At 39.1% G+C, this 25037-nt stretch overlaps 1 protein-coding gene across 1 annotated transcript in view; it reads right to left on the bottom strand.

Annotated features, from left to right (window-relative positions):
- PDE3A (phosphodiesterase 3A) overlaps positions 1 to 25037 on the bottom strand; it is a 264082-nt gene that overhangs the window by 32791 nt on the left and 206254 nt on the right. The window contains 7 exon segments of the mRNA XM_055808211.1: positions 2010 to 2147; positions 3478 to 3647; positions 4107 to 4192; positions 8012 to 8231; positions 11929 to 12044; positions 17122 to 17276; positions 20147 to 20407. Coding sequence (XP_055664186.1) covers positions 2010 to 2147; positions 3478 to 3647; positions 4107 to 4192; positions 8012 to 8231; positions 11929 to 12044; positions 17122 to 17276; positions 20147 to 20407 — 1146 coding nt within the window.

The raw sequence follows: 25037 nt of genomic DNA, 5'->3' as shown, positions 1-25037 counted from the left end.
CAAGGCAAACATAGTTAATTCAGCTTCTTAATTTACTTATTTTTAATGGATGAATCCATTTAATGGCAAAATACAGAGAATAAATCATTAGAGCTTTTGTTTTCTTTTCTATATATTATCCCAGGATTTAAGATTTAAGATAAAGAAAAAGACAGTGTTTTTGGCTAGAGAAAAAGATTTCTATATCTTAGTTCTTTTATTTCTGAAAATAATTTTGTTAGGACCATCTGAATAGGTGGGGGAAATAACTAAAGGATCCGTCTTTATTTTAAGAACAAGGTTGAACTTACTACATGCTGCTTTTAGGGAGCGGTAGTTATGACGAACAGCTGTGACAGAAAATGTTGAATTTTGATCACAAATATTATTTATTAAAGCTTCTCTATTTTATTTCACAGGCCTCATTTTGTGGCCCTGCAAAATGGATAATATGCTCAGAACCTGTGCACAAAGGAGATGTTGGGAAACAGGGTGTGCAGCTTTAGTACAAATTGAGGAAGGCACAGGGGAATTATCCTGACAGGTACTCCATGCAACTTGGTAAAGTAATTAAAACCTACAGAGGTACCCATGCAAAATCAGAACTAATTTTGGCTCATCCAAACTGTTGGTTAGCCATTAAAACAAACTTCTGTTTTCCCTTATGTTTCATTTATTAATCTATACTATTAGAAAATAACATGACCAATACGATCAAGAAGAGCATTTTAATCACATACTCACTGTCCAGTGCAAAAATGTCTCAATGATCATCACTGAATTTATATCAATATCCACATCCAGTCGTAGCTTGCTTATTTCTCTAAAATTAACCTAGAAAGCTTGCAGGCTGGTTAAACATAGACGTTACTTGCCAAGATACAGAACAATAAAAGGCAGACCACATAATAAATTTGAATTCATGCCGTGGTTTTCCTGGTTGACCACTGGTAATTGAATTTAGCTCAATAACAATTAACCACCAAGGGACCAAGATTTGATGCAGCATTCTCTGGAGCTTGTTGTACTAAGATCTGCCTGACACACTAACCTCTGTGTGTGGGTGGTGTCAATTGTTCCACATCATACCAATTAACATAATCTCTTCTTTCCAACACTCATGACTACATAATGCCTTGTAAGGCGATACCAGATCAATCAGATTCTCTTGGGTTTTTCTTCTGTTCCATCCCTAAATAATAATAATTACTTGCCTTTCCTGTTTGATAAACCTCAATACTTCCGTGGGAAAAAAATGGCTAATTTATCAGTGTGCCAGGCAAAGGGGCATAACAGAGTAGAAAGTTCAGCCAAGAAAGTGATTATGGAAGTGAGATTAATTGTGCTGGGTAGAGACGGGCTGTGTCAGTACCTGCATTTAACTTACAAGAGAATGAAAAACAGCTGAAAGAAAGACTAGTAAGCTTTCACATCCTGATTCATAGTATATTAGTCTTGCCTATGTAAAAATGATATGAATTCACTACCAAAGTGCTGACTTTTTAAAGGTGAGGGAATACAGCAAGGACTATTTTTTTCATCCACTTCCTGTAATCTTGCTTACTTGACCAGGCTGACTGAAACCTCCAGTATAAAAAAAAAAAAAAAAAAAAAAGAAAAAAAAAAAAGAGCAAAGTTCTGTATTTCCTGCATCAACTGAATATATTTACTGTTTATCCCTCACATATTGAACCCCATGAGAAACCCTTTCAAAAAAACCTCAGTAAGGGGTGGCAGCATCTCCTTCAGATAGAAGAGAATATTCAGAAAATTTTATGTAAACTCATTGGCAGAGAGAAGCAGGCAAAATAGGTATGTGGTTTTTTCTTTCACATTTTTAAATTTAAAAATACAGACACTTAAAAGTAAGGAATGTAATGAGACAGAGTTCATATTGTCAACCTTAAATTAGGTGGCAGGGATCCCAGTTCATTGGATGACCAGCCTGCAAGGACCATGGGTCTTAACACCAACTTGTCTGAATCTGTCAGCAATCTAGCCGGTCAGTGCAGACAAGATAACCTTCTCACCTGACTGAGAATCCGACCACATTTCTTTCCGATTTTTTCCACCAAATCAAAGATTGGGAAGTTCCAGCTATTTAGCTGCTCCATCAGGGGATCCAAGTTGTCCATAACCAGAGGCTCAGGAGCAAGTACAGGCTTGTCCTATGCCAGAAATCAGAATAAAGAGGAATTTCAGTTCTGTGAAGCATCTCATGGAAAAATTTATGCTCTTAAAAACAAAGGTCACATTAACATCATCTGTAAGTCGACGGTACTTTACTCAGCTCAGTGGAGATGTCCCCATTTCTACCAGCCCTGCAGCTAGTCACTCTCATTTATAATTTGTTTCACTTCAATGAAAAGGAAATTCTGTATATGAAACATCAGTCTCTTAGCTTATCCATGAGACAAATTCATTTGTTCATTCATGGGATTCATTCATTCATTTCCAAGGGATTCTGTCTTCATTGCAAAATTTGCTACAGTACAGAGGGAAAAGTGCTTGGTTTCTATTTCCGCATCAGGAGCCATTCATTATAATCTAACATGGCTAATGGGGCTTGGTCCAAGCAAAGACTTGTACTTCTCAAAATGAAACCTACCTGTTTTTCAAGGTCTGCAAACAAAAGATGGGTTGTTCCCCTCCTTTCACATTTCTCCCTGTATACTTCCTTGAATTTCATTATTACTAAGAAACTGTAGATGAGTAAATGCCAAAATATCTCAAGAAAAATGTCTTCTCTCTGCATATCCAACCCCACAGATTACAATACATTTTTCAAGAGCTCATGCCATTTTAAATATATTAATTCAGTTGTACAACAGGCTGTAGAATATTCGACTAAAAAAAGCTTTCCCTCTACATCTCACTCAAGCTTACAGCTGAATACAGTAGTTGTGAGAAGACAGCACTTGTTTACCATACTGCAATGTTCTTACGTTCAAGACATACACCAACAATAGCATCACGCAGCCCCCTCAGACAAGTGTTAACATATTTTAAAATAAGGACCACTGTATATTTTAGCCAAGATTGCAAGGCGATTAAGATTGAAGTGGCTGAACAGGAAAACTACATGTATCATGCTGGTAGCCTGAGAAGATAATTTCCTTCCAATCCATTCCCTTTAAAGGCAACGCTAACACAGAAGCCAAACATTTCAGAAATGCCTAATGCCAGATCCATAAACTTACATTTATTCATCAGAATAGATGGTTAGTGTTTCACAAGTGGCCAGTGCTTAGCAGCTCTCACACATTTCAATGGTTCCTTTCAATTCTTGAAAGTCAATCCTCCTACTGCAAGGTAGGAGCCTGCTGCAATTGTTGCTTAAAACCACAGCCACAATCTTTAGACAGCCCTAGGTTCGTTTTGGTTTATTTTTGTAGGGATTTGGGGTTTCTGGCTGTTTTGTTGGGGTTTTTTGTTTGTTTGTTTCCCAGTGTCAGTATACATTCAGTCTATTGTGTGAGTGGAAATTAAATAAGCTACCTCAGGTGGTATCAAGGGATGCAGAATGATGGTCTCAGGCGTGTATGTCCTACAGATGGATCCCTTCCGCATCTGCTCCTTGGAGCAATCTGTCTCATCATCATTTTGAACGATATCGCTGCTATCACTGTTGTTGGTCTCATAGTCAGAAGTGGCTTGCGCAGGATCATCTACGACACAAATCACAAAGCTTGTTGTGTGAACAGCAAGGATTGCATGAAAGTCATCCTGTGACCTTCTGAATAATAGCAACAGGATCTCTGACTCATTATACATATGTGCTGCTTGGCTGGGTTCAAAGTCAGACAATCTGTCCGAAGGCATTAAGCATATACCCTGCAGAGTGTAAAAAATGGGATCCAGTATTGAAGAGTGAGAAAAATTTTGAGGACCATTATTTGAGCTGACTAGTTAGATGAGGAAATCTGTATTTCCTTTATATTTTAACTCTATTCTTCATTAGCATTTTGCACATGTTGTACATACAAAAGGGAAAGGAGCCTCGAAGACAATTTGTATGGTCTCACCTATGTATGTTCTCCTTTTCTGACAGACAGGCATATCTGCTCTTTCAATGAATGATTATTGAATGTTAAGTTATGAGGAATTTTTGATGGACAAAGAATTACCTGTTCTGTTCAGGGTGTGTGTGGTACCATCATTTCTATCTAGTGTCCCATCACCAGCTTCTATTTGGTTATAGGGCCTGCCACAGCTGAAATACATCAAGAAACATGCACAATATAAAGAACCACGCACATTAGACAGTCTCATGTAAAATGATTTCCTGCTGACTGTGTAAGATTATGTCATGCAGTATAAGCTATGGTATAGGGTGCATTCTCCAGACAAAATTACAAGAGCAAGCTGAAGTTTTATTGGAAGTCAGGAATGTAAAAAGACAAAATACAAAAAGACCTTGAACTAAATGGCCACCACCATTAATTTTGTGTTGCCAACAGTAAACCTACACCATGTGATATTTTTTAAATGATTTTTTTTATTCCCTGAGTTTATCAGTACAAAGAAATCCCTTGGGTTTGTACTACAGCTGCCCTATAAACATGAATTCAAATGATGAAAATGTGCCAGAGTGCCATACAATCTAAATGTTGTGGCTTTGCTCTTCTTTTCTTGCTTAAAACTTGAATATGTTCCTCTTAAGGAGGAAAAAGGTATTTTGCAATTACTTCAGTGACAACGTACCAAGTACATCAGAACCATAGGGGCGTTTTGGACAGAACATGAGGTGAGTGATCAGGCATCCACACATTCAGCAATGAGACTAGAAGACAGAGTTTCCTTCATCATTCCCAGAACAGAAAGACATTGTGGGAGAGATCACAGTATCCTGGTCTTTCTAAATGACTGGCTCTTCTTTCCCAGTAAAATGCTTTATTCCTTGTGTGTGATTCCCTTTAAGCCTTAAATGTGAACATCAATACCAGATGGAACATTTTAAATTACAATGTCCCAATATGACTGAGTGTAGGACCTGAAGGAACAATGATATATCATGAAAACATGAGAGAACCTAAAAATCAGAAGCCTTAGTTAGCAGTATTATATCAATCGATCCATGAAAACCTGACATTTTAACATTTCTTTGTCTGGTTTGAGTCAGTATTTTGTAGCATATCTCATACATAACAGCCTTTGAAAAGCAAATATTATGAAATTATTTTGATTGGTCAAACTCTGTAGTAGGAACTTTGCATCAATGTCAGTTCACCATAGAAAAATGGCTGAAATCCTATGTCAGATGGGTTTTAACTGGATCACCCAAAACATATTCTGGAGCTTGGTATGCGCTACAAACATAAGGAATTCCTGAAAGAATTTTAAATAAAAATACAAATCTGTATACAATGATACTTGCAGCGCACAGCCAAGCAAATAAATCTAGTATCACTCAGGTCTATAAACAAGATGAAAAAAAAATTATTTACTTCTCCCTCCCACATTCCATGTGATTTCCATAAGGTCAATGCTAACAAGCCAAAATGTAAGAGAAAGAGAGCCTTTGGTTGGTTGTAATGTTACAAGGCTTTTGTGTCATTATGAGTGCACCTCTTTATTTCCGGAAAATATGCAAACTCACACTGATTTAATATGTATGGCCCACATAAAACACTGCATTAAAAAAAAAAAAAAAATTGCTAATCTATCTAGCAGAACACTTGAAATCTGCTCTATGTCAGAAGGAAACATGCCTATGCAAGTTTAACTCAATCCCCTTCATGCGCAGGCATTATAATGTACTCCTTAATCGCAGGGTTGTTTAACATTTTTTCCACAGGATTCCTGACTCATTCACTAAGCAGAATTAAACCCCATTGTTTAAAAGTTATTTTAACAGCATTGCCTAGTATATGTTCTTCTTTAATGCATTTTTCAAGCTCTGCTGTCCTATGACATTTCAATTTTTAATTACAGTAAAACTGCTATCTTGATCCCACTGACTGGGTGGATCTGGTTTAAAACACTGAACCCATCAGGAGTTCATTTCCTCTTTGTTATTGTTAGGCAAGGGGTTAGTTTGGTGATGGCAGAGGTTTGCTGGCTTGTATTATTTCCTAGCAAGGCAGGTTTTTTGGAAGTTAATGTAGGGGATTGCATACCATGAAGACTAGCAATCTACAATGTGAAAACTCAAATATTAAATGAACAAATTTTAATTTTCAGTGGTCATTAATTTAACTCCCTCAGCTTGTCTCAGCCATTTAACCTCTGGGTTTTTTTGTGGGGTTGGGTGTTTTAGGTTGTTTTTTTTTTTAAATTGTGTTTACATTACTAAGGGGTGCATTATTTGTGTGTTGTTGGTTGAGCTTGTATCTGTGGATATGACATCTCTATATACTAATGCCTAGAAATGTGACAGTGCTTATGATTTTTCAATGGATGTTAAAGGAACAGTAACTATTTATAACAGTGGGTGCTAATTCTATTAGCAGACATTACACCATAAGATTTTAAATAATATGTTTGTTTCAAATAATCAACATCATAGTCTATGCCAGCAATGTAACAATTGTGATGCTCATGCAGTCTAAGCATTTGAAAACAAGGAAATCGAGAACATAAATATGCTACGCAACCTATGTAGAACCCATAAGACAGTAGCTGCACGAAAGCTAATGATCATTTAACCCATGATTACATTGAAACCAAAATCTACACCTATCAAGAAAATATATTTCATTACTATCTACAACAACCTTATCCTGATTTAATTTTTTTAGACATTTTTTATACAACTCAACTTCTTTTTAATAGAAGGTTATTTGTTAATAACCTAGTTAAGGTGATAACAATTTGTTGAAGCAGTAATAATGGTACAGTTTAATAAGCCAGTAGCACATTTATGGTATATTTCTTACGTGTAATCCGGTTTTCATTTCAAATGAATCAGTGCAAGTCCCAGTTTTGCATCACTTTTGGAAAACATTTAAAAGCACTTACTTTCTATTTAGTCACCTAAATACTTAAAAGCCTGTCAGGATTCTAGTCTGAGCTCCAGTGAGGATGACTCCCTTGAGAAAACCTGCAATCTTAGTTTTGACTTTCTCACACCCACTTCCTAGCCCTGCACACAGGATACCAAGACATATCCAAAGTCATGTGACTGAAGCCAGAAACAAAAAACTTTCCAGAGATAGTAAAAATTAACATTTAACCCAGCCTCAGATGATGTGCTGTCTGCTGGCTAGCAAATAATCACAAATCATTCACTACTATGATTAAAAGTAACACCTAATGAGTAAGGTAACCTTGAAACTGCACTGGAACAGGGTTCTAAATACCAGTGTTTCCCAGTATTCTAAACTGGACACATATTTCAAACTCCAGTAATCTAATTCAGCAACTGAATCCTTTCCGAGAACATAAGAAGAACAACTTTCTTTCCAAAATGCTGATTTTGCAGAGCAGGTCTGTGTAATCTAATAATGGGCTAATTTAAAGTGTGAAATGAAACTGTGTTACTGTAACTCTTAGCAGTACAAAGAACTCAGCTGCAGCTGATTTCTGAAAAAAATCCCAATGCTACATAATCTGACTGTCTATAGAGAGGACATGATCCACTCCTGCGAGAGTGCTCAAAACTATATACTCTTCAAACGTTGTTGGCTTTTAAACCTAGCAGTCAGATTTTTCTATCAAACACCAGGTGCTTGCTGTGAAAGGCTTGGCCTGTGACCTGAAAGTGACTGTTTACATTAAGGGCATGACGTGAGAAACACAAATTAACATGAAATCTGACTTTAGGATCTGCAAGTTGTTGACAAAGAATTTATTTATGAATTGTGCATCTGACATGAGTAAAAACTATAAAAGTAGCTAACTGTCTTGCACTTTAAAAGCACATTGTAGCATCAATCCACACAGTTACTCATATACTAAGAACTACTTAGATATGGTGAAGTATCAATACACAATACCATAGAAAATCACAAAAACTTACATGTGGGCCAAAAGAACTTGTTCATAAGAACAACATGAAATGATTCCAATTCATGCCAAATTACAGTCTCACCTGCTGCAGATGACAGAAGGGCTGATAATAGGGTCTGACAGGCTAGGTGCACTCTGAGTAGAAGTCAAGACTTTGTGTGGCTTTAAGCCTTGCTTGGTGTCAGTATCGGTAGAGTCTGGAAATGACACTGAAGATGTTTTTCCAGTAGGACTTGTGGCCGGTGTCCCCTGAATTGGTGAGTGGCATGGGGAGGTGAGAGGTGAAATATTTGGTGGAATACCTGGCAAAATAAAAGGAGAGTCTTGACAGTTAACAGAAGTGGCAGATAGTTGTACAAGTTCACCGTGCAGAAATGTTCCTCTTGAGATGTGCAGGTACCAGCACAGCTTTCAAATGGAAAAATAAGAGAAAACCCTCCACTCTGACCCAAGCCCATGGCTGTCACAGAGAGATGAAACTCCGTTATATCAGCCACTTCTACCTGCTGAAGATCTGGCTCAAAACACGAAGCATATTCTCCCTGTTGAGCAGGATGCACTAACTGGCAGGTATGAAATTAAAGGTGTGCATTAGGTCATGACTACTGATAACAACATGTTCTAGTGACAGAAACACCAAACTCCAAACAGGCAGTTCCTAGACCCATCTGCCATTTCTCTTTGCTTCACCGTCTCCACCTGTAAAGCAGGGACAAGAAAGGCTTGCACACATTCCCAGCAAATTTAAATTTCTACATGTGTGAAGACTAGCAACAAACCAAAAAAGCAATATTTAGTAGTCATCCATAATATGAACATAAAATCTTGCACTTATGGTGCCATTTCTGCATTCTGCACAGATTTCGGCTTTGATCTTACATAGCTTATTTTTCAATATCAGTTGCTCATGATGGGAGACATGAGACCATTACCTGTACCACATGGTGTTGTACTCCTGAGCTAGTGTACCAGAAACTGCCAATATCCACATGTGCAACCACTAGCAAGATGCAGTTCTTTCTGTCCCTTATTCTGTATAAACACCATTGCCAAGATGAAATGCATCAGCCAGTCCAGTGTTTGAGACAAAGTGCCACCTTCTTTTTGAATCCACTTTACCTTTTTTTAGTCTCAAACAAAAAGGTTCCATTCACAATAAAGCACAGAGGAGCAAAATCTGTCTTAAAAGGAAATTCATGAATTGACTTCTGTCCTGTTTTAAAGTTTGTAGGAACTCAGCCCCAGTTCATTTACCATGTTCATCTTCAAAGCCAAATCATATAAAGACTTAGGAACTTCAACTAGTTTTATGTTTGAATTGTGCCCACTATCTAAATGGATTCCAGATACAAAAATTATCTTGGAATAAGGCAGTATTTTGATCTAAGTTTATGAAATACTAACCTTGCAGGATATATGTGTACAGTTCTGGTGTTTTTTCCTGATAAAAACTGTGATATGAGGTTAAAATGTGATTTGCTGTTTACAATCCAAGAGTTAAAAACAATCTCTGACAGCTACCACGCTGTAATTTTGAGATATCCAACATCTCCTAGTTTTGATTAGGGTTATTTCTTCAGCAAACATGTGGTATGTATTACTGTCTTAATTCAATGATTGCAACTACGATATTATGCCAGTCTTGAGATCAGAAACCTACAGCCTACAGAGCAATTAAAAAGTTATCAGATGGCCATGACCTATGGAAATTGCTTTAAAATACAGGAAGCCTCTGTTTCACATTTACTAATTATTTGACATATCTGCTTTCTATCCAACAAAAATATGTCTTTAAAAACATTTTGCAGTCTGCTAGTTGCACAGGGGATTGAGTTGGATTATTTTCTATCTATGAGCTACACATTAGCAGATAATCTTCATGACTGTTAGAGAATACAGTATATATGGTCATCTTTCAACCATTTAAAGCAAGTACTGTGAATGTAAACAGCAATTTTCACAATAGTATTTTGAATTGCAGCTGGCTTTCTCCTGTTGAAATATTCTCGGTTGTGTTTTTATTTTTTTTAAGAGTAAATTGCCAGGATGAGTAACCAAAAATAAGTTTATCAGAAAAATGCAAACCTATTTTCAATAATCCAACATTTAACCGTATGTTGGCAAAAGTGAGAGAAAGCATGCCTTGCTACAACAAGGAATTTTGAACAATCAGGATAGGAGAAGAATAACAATACATGTAGAATTTTTTTAGAAGTACAGTCATCTGCTTAGGTCCTCCAGAACTTTTACACATGTGCAGTGTTGAAGAAATAAAACAGTAACTTCAATGTGATGTGAAATTACATATGAAAACATTTGAGTTTTCTTCAGAGGTTTGCCAAAAGAGGTATAGCTAGTAGTATTTTAAAATGCTAATTTTACCATGCATAATTAAAGACATACTTCATAAACTAACAGATTTACAGATTTAGCTAGATCAACTTCCACTGAGAATTATTACATATTGCCAATTGAGCTGATATATAAAAGCCTAATTTGTAGTAACTAGTGCAAATTGAAGCAATTCTTTAGTTGGAACACAAAAATAAATCATAATTAAAAATCATGATGGTAAACGGTCTAAAACATCAATCTTCTGCTTAAAATGTTGAGCTAAATTTTTATTCCTGTCAATCAGGAATTGCTTGTGATGGAATGCAGTTCTCCATTCATCATGGGGGAGCTTACATATCTGCGCGATAGAGATGACTATTAACACTTTCTGGAAGCAGAAGAGACTGAATGTAAAACTGACGAGGTTGGTAAGTCTTGTTTTCCAAGTATAAAATATTATACACACACACCCTGCTTTCAAGTTAATGGGTTAATCTCTGAAAATCACAGGTCTAAACTGGATTTATTCTAAAACAAGTTCCTGGGTCCTTGGTACTATATCTCCATTATTTTCCAGGTTTGATTTTATTCATTTGCCTATATGCATGTTACCTTTTAAGATAATAATACGTTACTTAATCTTCACTGTGGTATAACAAAGCAGCTTCTGTACAAGAGGAAATTAAATAAACTCTTCAGTTTGAAAAGGAGATGCGATGTGACAATGCTAGTAATTGTGCAGCCATATCTTCAAACTAAGTTGGGATTCTCTGACTTCTCGATGTCAGGCTTCAGGCATCTATCAATTTCCATCTGATGTCTGGGTGGCCAGTATCTCTGAGTAACATTATCTCAACATTATTCCATGTTTGGGAAAAAAAACAGGCTGATTTAAAAAAGGAAGGCCTTGTGATCATTTTGAATTGCAAGTTAAAGCATGGATAAACATTATTTTATCCTGCATTTGTACAGGGAAGAAAACCACATTACTGCGGATTAAGACTGCTTCATGGCTCTCATATCGCATAGTTCACTATCAATTAAGAAGTCATCTTCTCAATTTCTTTCCTTCAGTTAAAGCAGGAGTCATCTTTTTAAAGGCTCAAAAAGCTGAGTGAAAAGCCCCACATTTCCCATTTCTAAAAATCAGTAAGTCTACCTGGAATTTCTCAGTAATGAATATACAGTGACAGACCTCTGAGCTACAATGGCTTTGTCTGGGATATGTTTGTGTAAGACGGGTCAGTCGCTGCCTAGAGCTCCAAATGGCATAATGTATGTTGTGCTTCAGGAAATCTCAGTCAGGCAATACAGACAGACAGTCTAACAAATGTTACAGAAAACACCCTGTTCTCAGCCTTGTTGTAGTGAAGGGAATTACATGGATATAAATGACAACACAATTTATTATCGCACTTGCCGCATCGTGTCATGACTAACCCCTATAAATCATAAATGTCAAAACATTTACAATGGCATCACTATGAGCTATGGTATTTTAAGCCAATTTGTGTGTGGTTTTTTTTTAAATAAAGGAAGTAACTATATTTATATTCATGGAAAAGTAAGAAAAGACACAAATTGGACAGAGATCAAAAGCAGCTGCATGTGCTAGTCCCAGAGAAGCAGCTAAGCAAGCCTGACAGAGCCGTGGGTGCCACTCACCTTGTCGGCTCTGCCTTTTGGCATTCAGGTGGTTGGTAGAAGACATGGCGTAGGAGGTGGAGAAGGACCTGCTCTTCGTGATTGTCATCAGAATTGAACTGTTCCAGGAGTCACTGCTGCAAAAACAGAGCACAAACAAGCATCATTTGACACAGTAAAAAGCCTCAAAAGTAAAAAATTTGAGATGTTAGGAGCCACAGCAAGAAGTATGTGATACTGAAATAGAATAAAATCCAACAAGAAAAACAGCATCTATCTACTGGCTGAACTGCTATTTGTGAGGCGCTCAGTATTGTATTCAGCAAAAATATTTACAATGCAGACGCTCCAAAGCTGGACTTCCTTCAGCACTGAGGCCTGCTCCCTTCACTTATACAAAGATGTCTTCACTATATTGTCCTGACAATACAAAGAGGCTTAAAAGTTGACTTGAAATAAATTTATATTCTCTTTTAATGACTTCTTACAAGAGCCAGAAGTCCCAGAAGTTCTCAGCAAAACTGAAAAATCAATCTCCTCGACTCCTCCGCTGCAACCACCGAGGCGGATCCCCAGTAACCCTTCGGGCACTGGAGGAGCTCCTCAGGCAGCGGGAAGAGGCTCGGAAGAGCCCTGCATTGCTGTTGCTGGTGGTGCGCCTCTTCTCTGGGTGAAGCACTTCTTGTTCTAGCCAACTGAAACACATGCTGCATCTCAAAAAACAGTTATATTGACAGACCCTGAAGACATTGGTCACTGATCCAAGAGAAACTCACTGAAGGAAAATAGGGTGCATGTGTCTCTGTGTGTGTGTAACAAATGCTAGTCCCCTACAACAGGATGGGTGCATGCTTTCAGCCTTCTGGCTACCACTGCATGCCAGAAGAGGCCACATACTTCTGTAAAGCAATATAACTGTATTTATCATTGTTTTCCTGAATGACACTCATAAAATGCAGGAACATAGCAATGGCTTTTTTCATGAGGCCTATGACTTCTCTGGATAGATCTGCTAGGCCTCTCAGGCTCCCTGTTTCCCCTCACAGCCTCACATCTAAGTGATGAAACAGCACACGAGGCAGAAGACAGCATTTTAAAGTGGCCTAGTCCCAGCTGAACTTAAAAAAAAAGAAAAGTGTTCTGAAAGAAGAAAGCACGTAACATTGTCTTAACTCGACAATCACCTTATTGTTTTGGAAGAGCATGCACTACCTACAAAAAATATTTGCTGTCTTCACTGGTCCAAATTCCTATAATCTGTGATTAAATGAGACAAAGAAAGAATCCAGCTGGGTTTTTTTAATTGTTTTGTGGTTTTGTTTCTTTAATTGACAGGAAGACTGTAAAGAAAAGCCAAAGCAAAACAAACCAATCCTGCCTGCTCCCCCCCCCACCCCCTTCTTTGACTTCTAGACTAGAAGACTAGAAATCAAGATTTCTTTTTTCCCCCTTCAGTTCAAAATTTTCCTTGAAAGCAAATCTATATTGTTCTGCCAAAATTTTTAAAGTTGGATTTATAGGATTCATTTTTCCCTCTTCTGGAATAAACACTGTTTCTCCTACTGTAAGAGAAGAACTGCAAACAGTAGGCTGGGAAGCTTGACAGAACTATAATTATACAATTGGTGACATTAAATGTAGGAAGAATTGATAGCCTGCTTAGTTGGCTCATCATGTAGAGTTATATAGCAACTTTAGAAAAGGACCAACAATAATATTTAATTTTTCTCCTTCTCTCTCTGATTCCCATCTTAGCATGCTTATGTACTATGTGAGAGTCTGGGATCAACAGTATAAATCAAATGCACCCTGGGAACCACAGGCCAGTGACTGAAGAACACATCCATTTGGTTATAGCTTCTTTATATTTACTTTTACTGATATACATGGGACTCCTCACAAAGGGAACTTTGGCTAATCATATATTTTTCTTGCATCAGACATTCAGTGTACTCTGCAGGCTGCCTTGAGCACCTCGGCACCCTACATGAGAGCTTCCTCTATGGTAAAGGTTTATGTATCTGGAAGAAAGACTGACCAGGGCAGCTCTCCAGGGCTGCATTCACTCAGGCTATCCAACACCAAACACTGGTGACCTTCTTAGGTCCTATTCTTTACTACTGTACCAAATTCTGAATTGCAGAAAAACATGTGAGTCTTCTGATATTATGACTCTGAAGTCACTTCTTGAATTTGGTGCTTCTGCTCTGGTCTTACTTGCCCCAAAGTAAGTCTCCACAATCTCTCCTCATCTACCAGCTCCAAGATGATAGTCCTTGCTGAGGTGGAGAGGGGACCTGAACTTTATTCTCACAAGGTGGCACCGTAACGACCAGGCTGCATGACTGCCCTCTGCCCTTCTCTGGAAGGCTCTTCTGCTTTCTGACTAGAAGAGAAAAATATTCATGGAGCCAGAAAGGAGGAAATCCTGTTGAAATAGCTATGCAACATATTGTAGTTAACAGTGCACGGGACCCAAACCTCTCTTCTTGCAGATGAGCACCCCTCCAACAAGACTAACATCCACGTGACTCCTTTACTGGCTGCTACTGAATTATCTGCCACAGCCCCTGTGGAGAGTTAAATGCAGCTCAACTCAGGCTATCTGATAGCATGGAAGTCCCAAGATGTGAGGTACCTAGGTCTGAACACCCTCAGGCAGAGAAGCAACTTTATTAGGGGGTCCATGGCAAATGCCTGAAACCAGTCAGCTGCTGGCTGTAAGCAGCTGAGCAAACACAACTTCTCTCTCTCCATTTCATGGGAGGACTATGTATTTTAATGATACTGGCTCAGGGATTGGGCCCTGAGAACAAGAGAATGGGTAAGAGTGAGCAGGGAATACCTAAGTGGTATAGTCAGTCATGAGGTACAACAGGCATAAGATAAAACCCCATCTCTACAGAATATTGAGAACTAGTGTGCTTCTGAATAACTCTAAAAAACTTTCAGGGACATGCTTTAGGAACTAAATTTTGGTTTGGGAACAAAATGGAGTAGGTAGGTATCTCAGCCTATGTAAACTGCTTTGCAGATGTAATGCTCTGTTTCTATGATGCACTATATGAATATAACCTTAAAGTGTACATTTCATGATAGAATCCAGAACCCTTTTTCCAGGCAAAACAAATAACGTACAATTCCTCAAGTGATCTTGCTGAAATTCCTTTCAAGGCTTTATTAATTATTGCTTTGTAGTTGTGACTCTTCCAGTACCACCACCTGCTTACAGAACCCTTGAAAATATGGGGCATCTTAAATGAGTCAGTAAATAAATACTTCATAAGTAGAAGCCGGCACTCAGTTCTGCTCCTCAGTAAAACAGCTGCGTGTATTTCTTGTGGCGAATTAGGAAAAGCCTTTTAACTAGATGAGATAGTTAGGATTCTGAATCCCAGAAGCTAAACTCTGTAGTCAATGGGAAAGAAATGTTCTACTGCAGTGCTTAAAGTTAGGGAAAGCACAGCAACCATCCTGCAAGAAAACTTTACACTGCCCATTTTATTTTCAGCTTTGCTTTTCCAGTTCTACTAGCAAATCTTCCTGTATTAGGTTTGCATGGTAATGTTTTGGTAGCAGGGGGGCTACAAGTGTGGCTTCTGTGAGAAGCTGCTAGAAGCTTCCCCCATGTCTGATAGAACCAGTGGCAGCCAGCTCCAAGGCAGACCCACTCCTGGCCAAGGCTGAGCCCATCAGTGATGGTGGTAGTGCCTCTGGGGTAATGTATTTAGGAAAGGACAAAGTTCACAGCAATTGCATCCAAAGAGAGGAGTAAGAGTATGTGAGAGCAACGACTCTGCAGACACTAAGGTCAGTGAAGGAGGAGGGCAGGAGGTGCTCCAGGCACCAAAATAGAGGTTTCCCTGCGGCCTGTGGTGAAGACCATGGTGGGACAGGCTGTTCCCCCGCAGCCTACAGAGGTTAATGGGTATAGAGGGGACCCACACTGGAATAGTCTGTTCCTGAAGGACTGCATCCTGTGGAAGGGATCCATGCTGCAGCAGTTCATGAAGAACTGTAGCCCATGGGAAGGACTCGTGTTGGAGAGGTTCACGGAGGGCTGTTTCCTGTGGGAAGGACCCCACGCTGGAGCAGGGGAAGAATGTGAGGAGTCCTTCTCCTGAGGAGGAAGGAGTGGCAGAAAGAGTGATGAACTGATGGCAACCCCCATTCCCCATCCCCTTGCACCGCTGTGGGGGAGGAGGCAGAGAAAATCAGGAGTGAAGTTAAGCACGGGAAGAGTGGAGGGGTGGGGGGAAGGTGTTTTTTTTATGATTTGGTTTTATTATTTATTATCCTACCCTGATTTGATTGGTAATAAATTAAATTGATTTTCCCCAAGCTGAATCTGTTTTGTACATGACAGTCACTGGTGAATGAACTTTCCCTGTCCTTACCTTCACCCATGAGCCTTTCATTATATGTTTTCTCCCCTGTCCAGCTGAGGCAATGTTAGAGCAGCTGTGGTGGGCACCAGATGTCCAGTCAGGGTCAACCCAGTACACTTCCTTTGTAATTTTACTTCTAGATTATACATGGGTTTTTTTTCCCCAATGGTAACAAATCTACTTTCTTCTCTTCACTAAATTGTGTTTTGACTTGCCTAACTCAATTGTTTTTATTTACCATCTACTGCTACTATTGCATTTGCATGAGTTCATTCAGGGAACCCTAAGCCCTTCTTATATTCTGGAATTAAGTTTGTACAGGGGATGCAGGGCAAGTACAGTGCTCTATGGTCTGTATGTGTATTTTAGGAAGGTCCACTTAAAATCAGCGTTTGTGTTCTGGAGGCTAGTATCTAGAGGATGGAGAAAGGCTTTATGAACCAATCTAATGACAGGACCACATCATTAGATGTGTTCTTAAAAGTGACGTTCAGCAGCTGGGTTACTTGTTAGAACTTTTTCTTGGCTGGACAATATCCATGGAGGAAATTGCTTTGTTTCCAATTTTATTGTACAATTCTGCACTTTGCTAGCATCAATAATTATTATTTTTTTTAAAAAATGCTTCCCAATAATAGGAATAGTTTTGGCATAATCTGACTAAAAAATTTGGAATACCACTACTTTGGCAACCTGATGTAGAGAAACATAAGGAAGTAGTTCTAACACACTTTGGAGTCAGCATTTTTAAATGAGGGACATCATCACACAGAACCAAAGAAATTTGTCCAAAGAGACATAAAAGAGAGAGAAGGTAATTTGTAACCTGGATGAAGATGATTCATGAGGTTTGATGCTGGCACTACGATCCCTTCTTACTGGAGCTGGCTCCAGTGTTGGTAGTCCTGTGGCTGATGTTGTTGTGGTCCAAGTTGAGGACACTCGCCTCAGCAGTCCTGGAGGCAAACTTCTCCGTAAGCGCTAGAGAGAAATCAGTTGCTTAGAGTTATACAGGCTTAAAAAAAAACTTTAAACATGCAGAAGAACTTTTCCATTTGATTAATTCTGCCTGACAACACCTAGTGGGGTATCTTAAATCTGCATTCTCCCAGGTATTATGGTGCCTACCTTTTATTCAAATCAACACAGCTGATGCTTTAAATGCTTGGGGGGTCTAGACCAGTCTCCCTATTTTAAGTTAAAAAAAGGTATATATCCACAACCACATAGTCACAAATGTTCAACACCTGCAGCTCTCACTGGAGTCAGCCAGTGTTCATTGTGCTCTTTAAAAATTTTGGTCTTACATGATGTGGCCAAAGGCACTTAAACAAGTCATCAGGGCCAGAAAGGTGACAGAGGGATTAGAGCATCTGCCATAGAAGGAAAGGCTGAGATAGCTGATATTGCTCAGTTTGGAGAAGGGATGGCTCAGGGGAGATCTTACCTATGTACATATATATATAAATACCTGAAGGGAGGGTGTAAAGAAGATGAAGCCAGGCTTTTTCCAGTGATGTCCAGTGACAGGACAAGACACAATGGGTCACAAACTGATATATAAGAAATTCCATTTAAAGGTAAGAAAGTATTTTTTACTGTGAGGATGACTGAACACTGAGAGAAGCTGCCCAGAGAGGCTGTGGAGTCTACAGCCATGGAGATCTCAAAACCCAACTGGACATCCTCCTGAGCAACCAGCTCTAGGCTGAGCCTAAAGAAACCTGCTCCAGGGTCAACTTGCTTAAGCTGAGGGATTGGACTAGATGATCTCTGGACTGGACTAGAAGATCTCCAGATGTACTTTCAGCCTCAGCTACTCTGTGATTTAAACTGTCATGAATGCTTAAAATCAGAGATTCAAGGCAAGGAAGGCAGTAAAAAAAAGTAAGGGAGGGGAGCTCCAACTTTTTTCCCTGCTATATCTACCCAATCCAAAGATCAGACACTGAAATAAAACCTTTGTGCTCTGGGATATGATGTCTCCTGAAAAGCTTAGAGAAAGCATCACTGTTCACAGCAGATTCTTCTTGACTACCCAGCATTTTTCTTTCACCTGACTCTTTCTTTTCTCCAGTAACAGGACTCACATGTGTTTTCTGAATTTTTGAAGGCAGAGATAATAAAGGAAGATGATAGAGTCTTGGTGGGTCCAGATTTCCTGTTGCAGGTGCTATAATTTTGTAAGATGTTTCTCTTGTAGTTCTCATGAAGTGTTTATAGTTAAGAACTGAAATAAATATGTCTCTCTGATGGAGAACTCTGACTTTGCCAGAGGGTTAAGAGATATGAGATGGAAGATGCTTCTGGTTCTGAAGCTCAGACTTACAGATAAATATGTTAACATACTATCTCCTTACCCAAAATGCTCAGTGTCATATGCTTAAGGTAAAGACCCTAAACCTATACTTAGACATTTAAATAAAGGACTACAAACTATTAGATTTATGAACCGTAATACATGTAGGTCAGTGAATTCAGTCAAATTAGTTCTCTGTAGCATTAACTCATTAATTCATCCTTCATTTCTCTTCTCCTCATTAGGTATTATGCAGCAGCAAACTGGTAACTGTTCACTGTGTTTGCTCATGTGATGGCAGTGTTCTTCAATTTAACTCTTCCCCTCAGAGCCCAGAGTTCAGCCATTACAGACATGTACACTAAAATAAACTGGAAAATGTGCTTAAAAAAATCTAAACAGCCATTTCATATATACAGCTGCTACACAGGCAAATAGGGTAATAATTATCAACCCACTAAAATATATTAAAAAAAGAATCACAGGTGTTGCAATTCAGATGTCAGGAAATGCTGGAAGGAATGGTGGCTGTGCCATTTGAACTGTTAAAAGCATTCACCTGTGCGACATATTCTCCCTATATTTGATTTTAAAAAAGAAAACTGCAGTACAGAAGTATTTTGGTTTAGTTTCAAAAGTGAAACGTAAACCTTGCAGGACAGCTAATTAGCAACAAACCTACAATTCAAATGACTTCAAAGCTGGCGTTCTTTCTAGTTGTTCACTTACTAAATGTGGGTGGTTAACAGTTTGTTTTGTTTTTTTTTTTTATTGTGGGATTCCTGAGCATTCAGAAAGCCATCTGTCAAGGCAGTAATATATGGTTGCTTTTTTTTTTTTTTTAGTCTTCTTTTTCTTCTCAAGACTAATTCTCATAAGGTCATAATATTTGTCACACTAAGTGTATGATCTTTTTTGTTTGGTATACAACATTTCAAACTTGATCCAAAGCACCTGGAGGTCATCAACAGAGACTTTTTAATTAACTTCTCTAGGTTTCACACCTATAGCTAAAGGAAGGAAGGAAGAGACTGAAATTCATAGAGAATTTCCAACTCCAGTCTTCAAAGTGGGCAGAAAGGTCCCTCATATTAATTCCCCACTGCTCATTGAGTAGTCACCCTACATGCAGAGGCTCAATTTTTTGAGTGGGAAGGGGAATATCTGGGTGAGAAGTAATGGGGCAGACTTGTAAGTCTGGATGCTGAAAGGCTTTTGTTTGCTCTGCTCCCTATCATTTCTTTTCTCTTAAGCTCCAGCCAACACCTGCAAGGAAATATGTACACCATCTATGTGAGCTAACCTGTGTTAAATATAATTTTCTAAAGATTCCTAAAGCAAAGTTAACCTGGCCGTGAATTGAATGATACACAGGAATTGTCTTACTATCAAACCAACAGCCTACTTAGCTGTCCTTTTATAGTAGAGCATGGCTAGTGCATAAGATGTTAACCTGAAGCAAACAAGCAAAAAGTGACACCTCCCACTACTCCTGTGTTTTCCCTTTAGGGAGAGTCAAGTTACAAGATGACAGTCAGGGACCAGTACTCACCTTGGGAATAGCTAGTTTCTCTCCTTTCTCCGGACATTCCTCTGAGTCGGAGCAGGTGTAGTTCTCACTGAAGGACACCAAAGGGTTCACCCTTGGCTTGTGGATGGCCTGGAAAGTTAACTGCGTATTAAGCAGGTTGCTCACTGTTCTCAGTGAAGTACACACGTTGGGGGGCAGCGACGGATCTGCTAGAAGGTCTGTAATGAGCCCATGTGCTTCTCCCATGACAGCAATATCCACTGTGATACTGGTACCAGAAGACTAAAGATGACAAAAATAATAGATGTAAGACAATAGAAGTGATCAACCTGCTGAGCAGTATCTAAAGCTGTGGTGAACTCTCCATAACTTTTGTTAAAGCAGTTACCCACAGTGGAAAAATAACATGAAATAATTATTTAAATAAGGAGAACCATGCTGAATATATTGATCATCAGGCATAATGCTCACAGTCCACAAAGAGTCTGGAATTTCATCATATCTGGTTTCACAGCTTTCACCATCTGCATCGGACTTAACCCACTTGAATGAATTGCTCAGGCTCCCTACAGAGACATAGTCATTAGCTAGGGGTTATTTGCACAAATGATTTTGGAGATATAACTTAGGATGGGAGGAGTGTCTCCTGACAGATACCTTTCTACTAACTACAGAGGCATCTAGAACAACTGATGTTCAATGCTTATGCTTAGATGAATGAAATGCATCCCACGCATATACTGAGATCTTAAAAATACCTCCACAGTATTAAAATATAGCATTCCAGTACAGTGGCAACAACAGCCTTCTCCAAGCAACTGTGTATCGGGTAGCTATACCAAAATTGAAATGGAGTAAAGAATGTATTTACCAGTCCTTATTATATTTAGACAGAAGTGATGAGAACAGTTACAGTACAGACTTGTATGACCAATTCAGACAGTCCTTACTTTGTCTTGGGTTTGAGATATATGCCTACTTTACATATATCATTTAGGAAGAATTATCATCTAAAGTGATACAAAAGCAGGAATAATACTAAGGAGCAGCTCATATCACTGACAAATCTTACACACCCTGCCCCAGCACATGTATATAATTCATCTGTAAATGACGCACTGCAAAACAACTGTGGCCCAGGCAACTGTCTTCATATGTGTAGTCCATCCATCACACGCACAGGTAATCTAACACAGCTGTAGCACCGGGCTTCCAGCGCATGCACAAAAGGGTTGACCCATAAACGCATCTTTGAGTTTCTCCAGAACTTCCTGACATTCAGCAGCTCCAGCTACCATCTGTCCCAAAACCCAGTAAGGCAATATGTTGGCACCAAAAGAAATTCTACTGCCAGAAGCAGGAAAGTTGTCAAGTCTATGAATTGACAGATATATGATACAATTGCAAAAGACTGAAGGTCTTTAAAATCTATGAGAAGAACAGTGACACTGGATGCACACAGAAGTACACCAGCTAGAAATGCAAGAGGCATATGAACTTTCAAGGCAGCAGTGAGGTTCCAGCCTCATTAGCTGGTGCACTATAAATCATCATAAATTCTGCATGGAATCATTAATTCAAGACACTCCAAGACCGATCATTTTTCCTTGCTGTGTTTCTGACACATGAGCTCAATCCTGCTGCTACTGTTTGGGACTTTTCAGCAGGTGTATGTGCAGTTTGCCAGAGAACATCCCAGGAGACCTTGTACTAATTTGTTATCATGTATTTCTTAGAAAAAACTAACATACAGTGTTTTTCAAATGGGAAGTTATGCCTGTGAAAAGAGCAAAAGGTTTCTTGGAGCAGCAAGTACATAGCACGGAGAACTAGGCAGGCTGCTTAGCAAAAGGGTGGTCGAAGTGACTCCCCAGTGATAGCATTTAAGGACCTCACAACACATCAAAGAACAGCATAGCAGAGCTTTACACTGCTTCATTCTCACAAAAGGTTTCACAGGAAATAGCAAAGTATTTCTGAGGAAAGTGATGTATTAGCTAAGTATACCTAAACCTCTCCCCACTATTTTCCGGAATTCATAGTGTGGACATCAGGCCCTTGGCAACAGCTGTTTCATTCCACTGATCCACTCCTCATGTTCTTGCTGACACAGAGGTAAGCTGCAGGACCAGAAGACAGGCCTACTCACTCACCATCCTCTCACCAGAAAAACATCCTCTTCTTCCCACACTTCTTTTCTTTGTCATGACATGAAATAAAATAAACCAGAAACTGCTTGATATACTGAAGTGCTATTTCATCCTACTGAAAAAAAAATAATAGCTGAAGTTAATTTAATGGCTCTTTCATTGCTTAACCTCTCAGGAGTGCGTGTAGAAGATTCTGGCATATGCTAAAGAAAATTCTTAAATTAAAAGACAAGGCTTGGGATGGGAGGAATTAATTATCTATCTTAACCTCAGCCCTGAAAAACAGACCAAAGGGGAGTGAGGGAGAATACATCATCCAAAGTGTGATAGAAGCCTCGTATTTTCAGTAAAACTGCACAATCTACAGTTTGAAATTCTATTAAGCCTGGAGCCTGGAGTTGTTGACTGCCCGTCAGAGACAGAGATTAATACTTCATTGAAGTAAACAAGTCTGACTCAGCGGGCCATAAGCAGGGGCCCAGATTTTGTACAGCAGTAACAGTATTTTGCAAAGCAGCCAGCATTGTTCTCCGTGATTAGTACCAAGTGGGGAGAAGGAGAGCCCTTCTCCTCTCAACGGTGAATTTGTACCACATGGTCTCTGACATGTGGGGAGGCCTTGTCATGTCTTGGTGACCCCTGCCTTGACTCTGGGACCCAGCAGATTTGTCCAACTCAAATGCCAGGCTGTGCTGAGCTATACCAGGAGCTGGTGCTGAGGACATATGGCCAAGGAAGAGGGACACCACACACCGTGTGTGTCCTCCCTCCTGAGCTGTGCCTGCACCTCACTGTGAAGAACACTCAGATCAAGTTAGGTCCTTAAACCCGTAACACACAGTAACATGCTGCAGCCCATGCCCCACCAGAACAAATCAGTAGAAAAGAAGTGTTTCTCTGTTTGGAAATGTCCCTTGCACCTGGGAAAGGCTTCAGAGCTTGGCAATAGCACATACGATACCACCTCCTCCTCTGCACAATGAGCTCTTTACACAGCAAGGTGGCAGGACCTTTTGCATTTTTGACCAAAAGGGCACTACTTGCAGATCTGACACTTTCAAATGACACCTCACACAAAACCCATGCAATCATCCACCCAGCCCACACAAAGCACACCCAGAGAGGTCAGCTCCACGCCTGTAAGGAGGTGCATGTTGAACATCCCACACCAGGGCTGAAACAAAACATATATCCTGCCAGCACGGCCCAGCCAGGGTCACCATAAAACATCAAGAGTTACCAATTTGTGCAACACGACCTAACGCATTGCACAATACTTCAAAGTGAAAACACTTTACACAGTATTTCAAAGACATTACTATATTGTAGTGAGCTGCCTTAAATGACACACACACGCACATATATATATATATGTTTCATAGTTACAGTATTCTTTGAACTACCCATAATGCTTAGAATCCTTAGAATAAGAGAGAAGGGAAAACAGACCAAGCTTAAATTCCTCTCCAGGAAAGAAGCAGAAGAAGGTAAACATTGCTCTAATCCATCAGTTTCAGAACATTGACACCACATCATAAATCAGTACAGTTTATATGTTGCAATTTAATTGCACAGAACTTGGATACAGGAAAAGAGTTTCTTTTTTGAGCAGTTTGAATATTTCATCTATGTCCAGATGAATTTAGGGTACTTATCCAGACTCGTCTGACTAGCTAAAACTACAGGTATTGAATGTATTTTTTCTAAAAACAGCTACAAATTGAATGTATGAAAACATTTTAAATATTTTATTTTTTAGATTCTTTACTGCAAAACAGTAGAGAACTGTGTGTGATTTGCAAACCATTACTGGGAAATTAAACTAAAATGTGTTTCCCTAAAGGACAAGGAAACCTGGAATTTTAATAAAATATATGTGATAATGTGAAACAATGTAAAGATTTATGCAGGACAATAAATTGCTGAAAATTTTAGATTGCGGTAATTGCACATACGCATCTACACACATGTGCACACATATACCCTCACAGACTTTTTTAGAGTAAAAGTGCATACAAAATCCATGCTCAGACTTTGTGTAGTTTTCTACTAATGTGCATAGCCTTTGCATGAACTGATCTGGATTCTTTCCAAACCACTTTACTCATTGAAACTCAAACGGCAGACAGATACTTGGGAATAGAGGCATGAAAATCATGTTTGCAATCAACACTAACAAACAACTAACTTGATAAACCAAAAAACCCACAAAATACCTGAAAAGCTAAGCTAAAGTGAACTTAATTTCACACTGGTCAGTATTCATTTACCAATTTATGCTAATAATTGTGAATGCAGTTTCCTCCCATGAATTTTGGAGAAGACTGGCTTACTGTTCACTTTGTGACTTCATTCTAGCTCTGATTTAAATGATGTTATGCAGTGCTAAAACTGAAATGCTTTAGGGTATGAGAATGGGAAAGCAAACAGGATGGAAACAAAAGCAAAACCAGATCAACTAAACATGCTCATTGATAACCAAGGTAAGGAGCAAAATAAATTCCTTACAATGCTGAAACCCAGCTGTTTTTGCTCTTTCTTTCTTTCATTTTCTCTCCCCACCCCCACCCCCCACCCCCCCTTTCGTTTTAAATTGCCATCCAGGTGGGTGTTTTAGGCTGAGGTACCACCTGGAATTCTTAACTGGGGCCAAATGCACTTGCTGTATGTTTTGGGGTTTCTTTTTATGTACAGAAATAAAATAAAGGGTTTTCCCCTAAAGAACTCATATGAAAAATAAGATGGCCAGATCACAGTAGGAT

Source organism: Falco peregrinus, chromosome 6, assembly GCF_023634155.1.
Source record: "Falco peregrinus isolate bFalPer1 chromosome 6, bFalPer1.pri, whole genome shotgun sequence".
NCBI lineage: Eukaryota > Metazoa > Chordata > Aves > Falconiformes > Falconidae > Falco > Falco peregrinus.
This window is presented reverse-complemented; position numbering and strand designations above follow the sequence as displayed.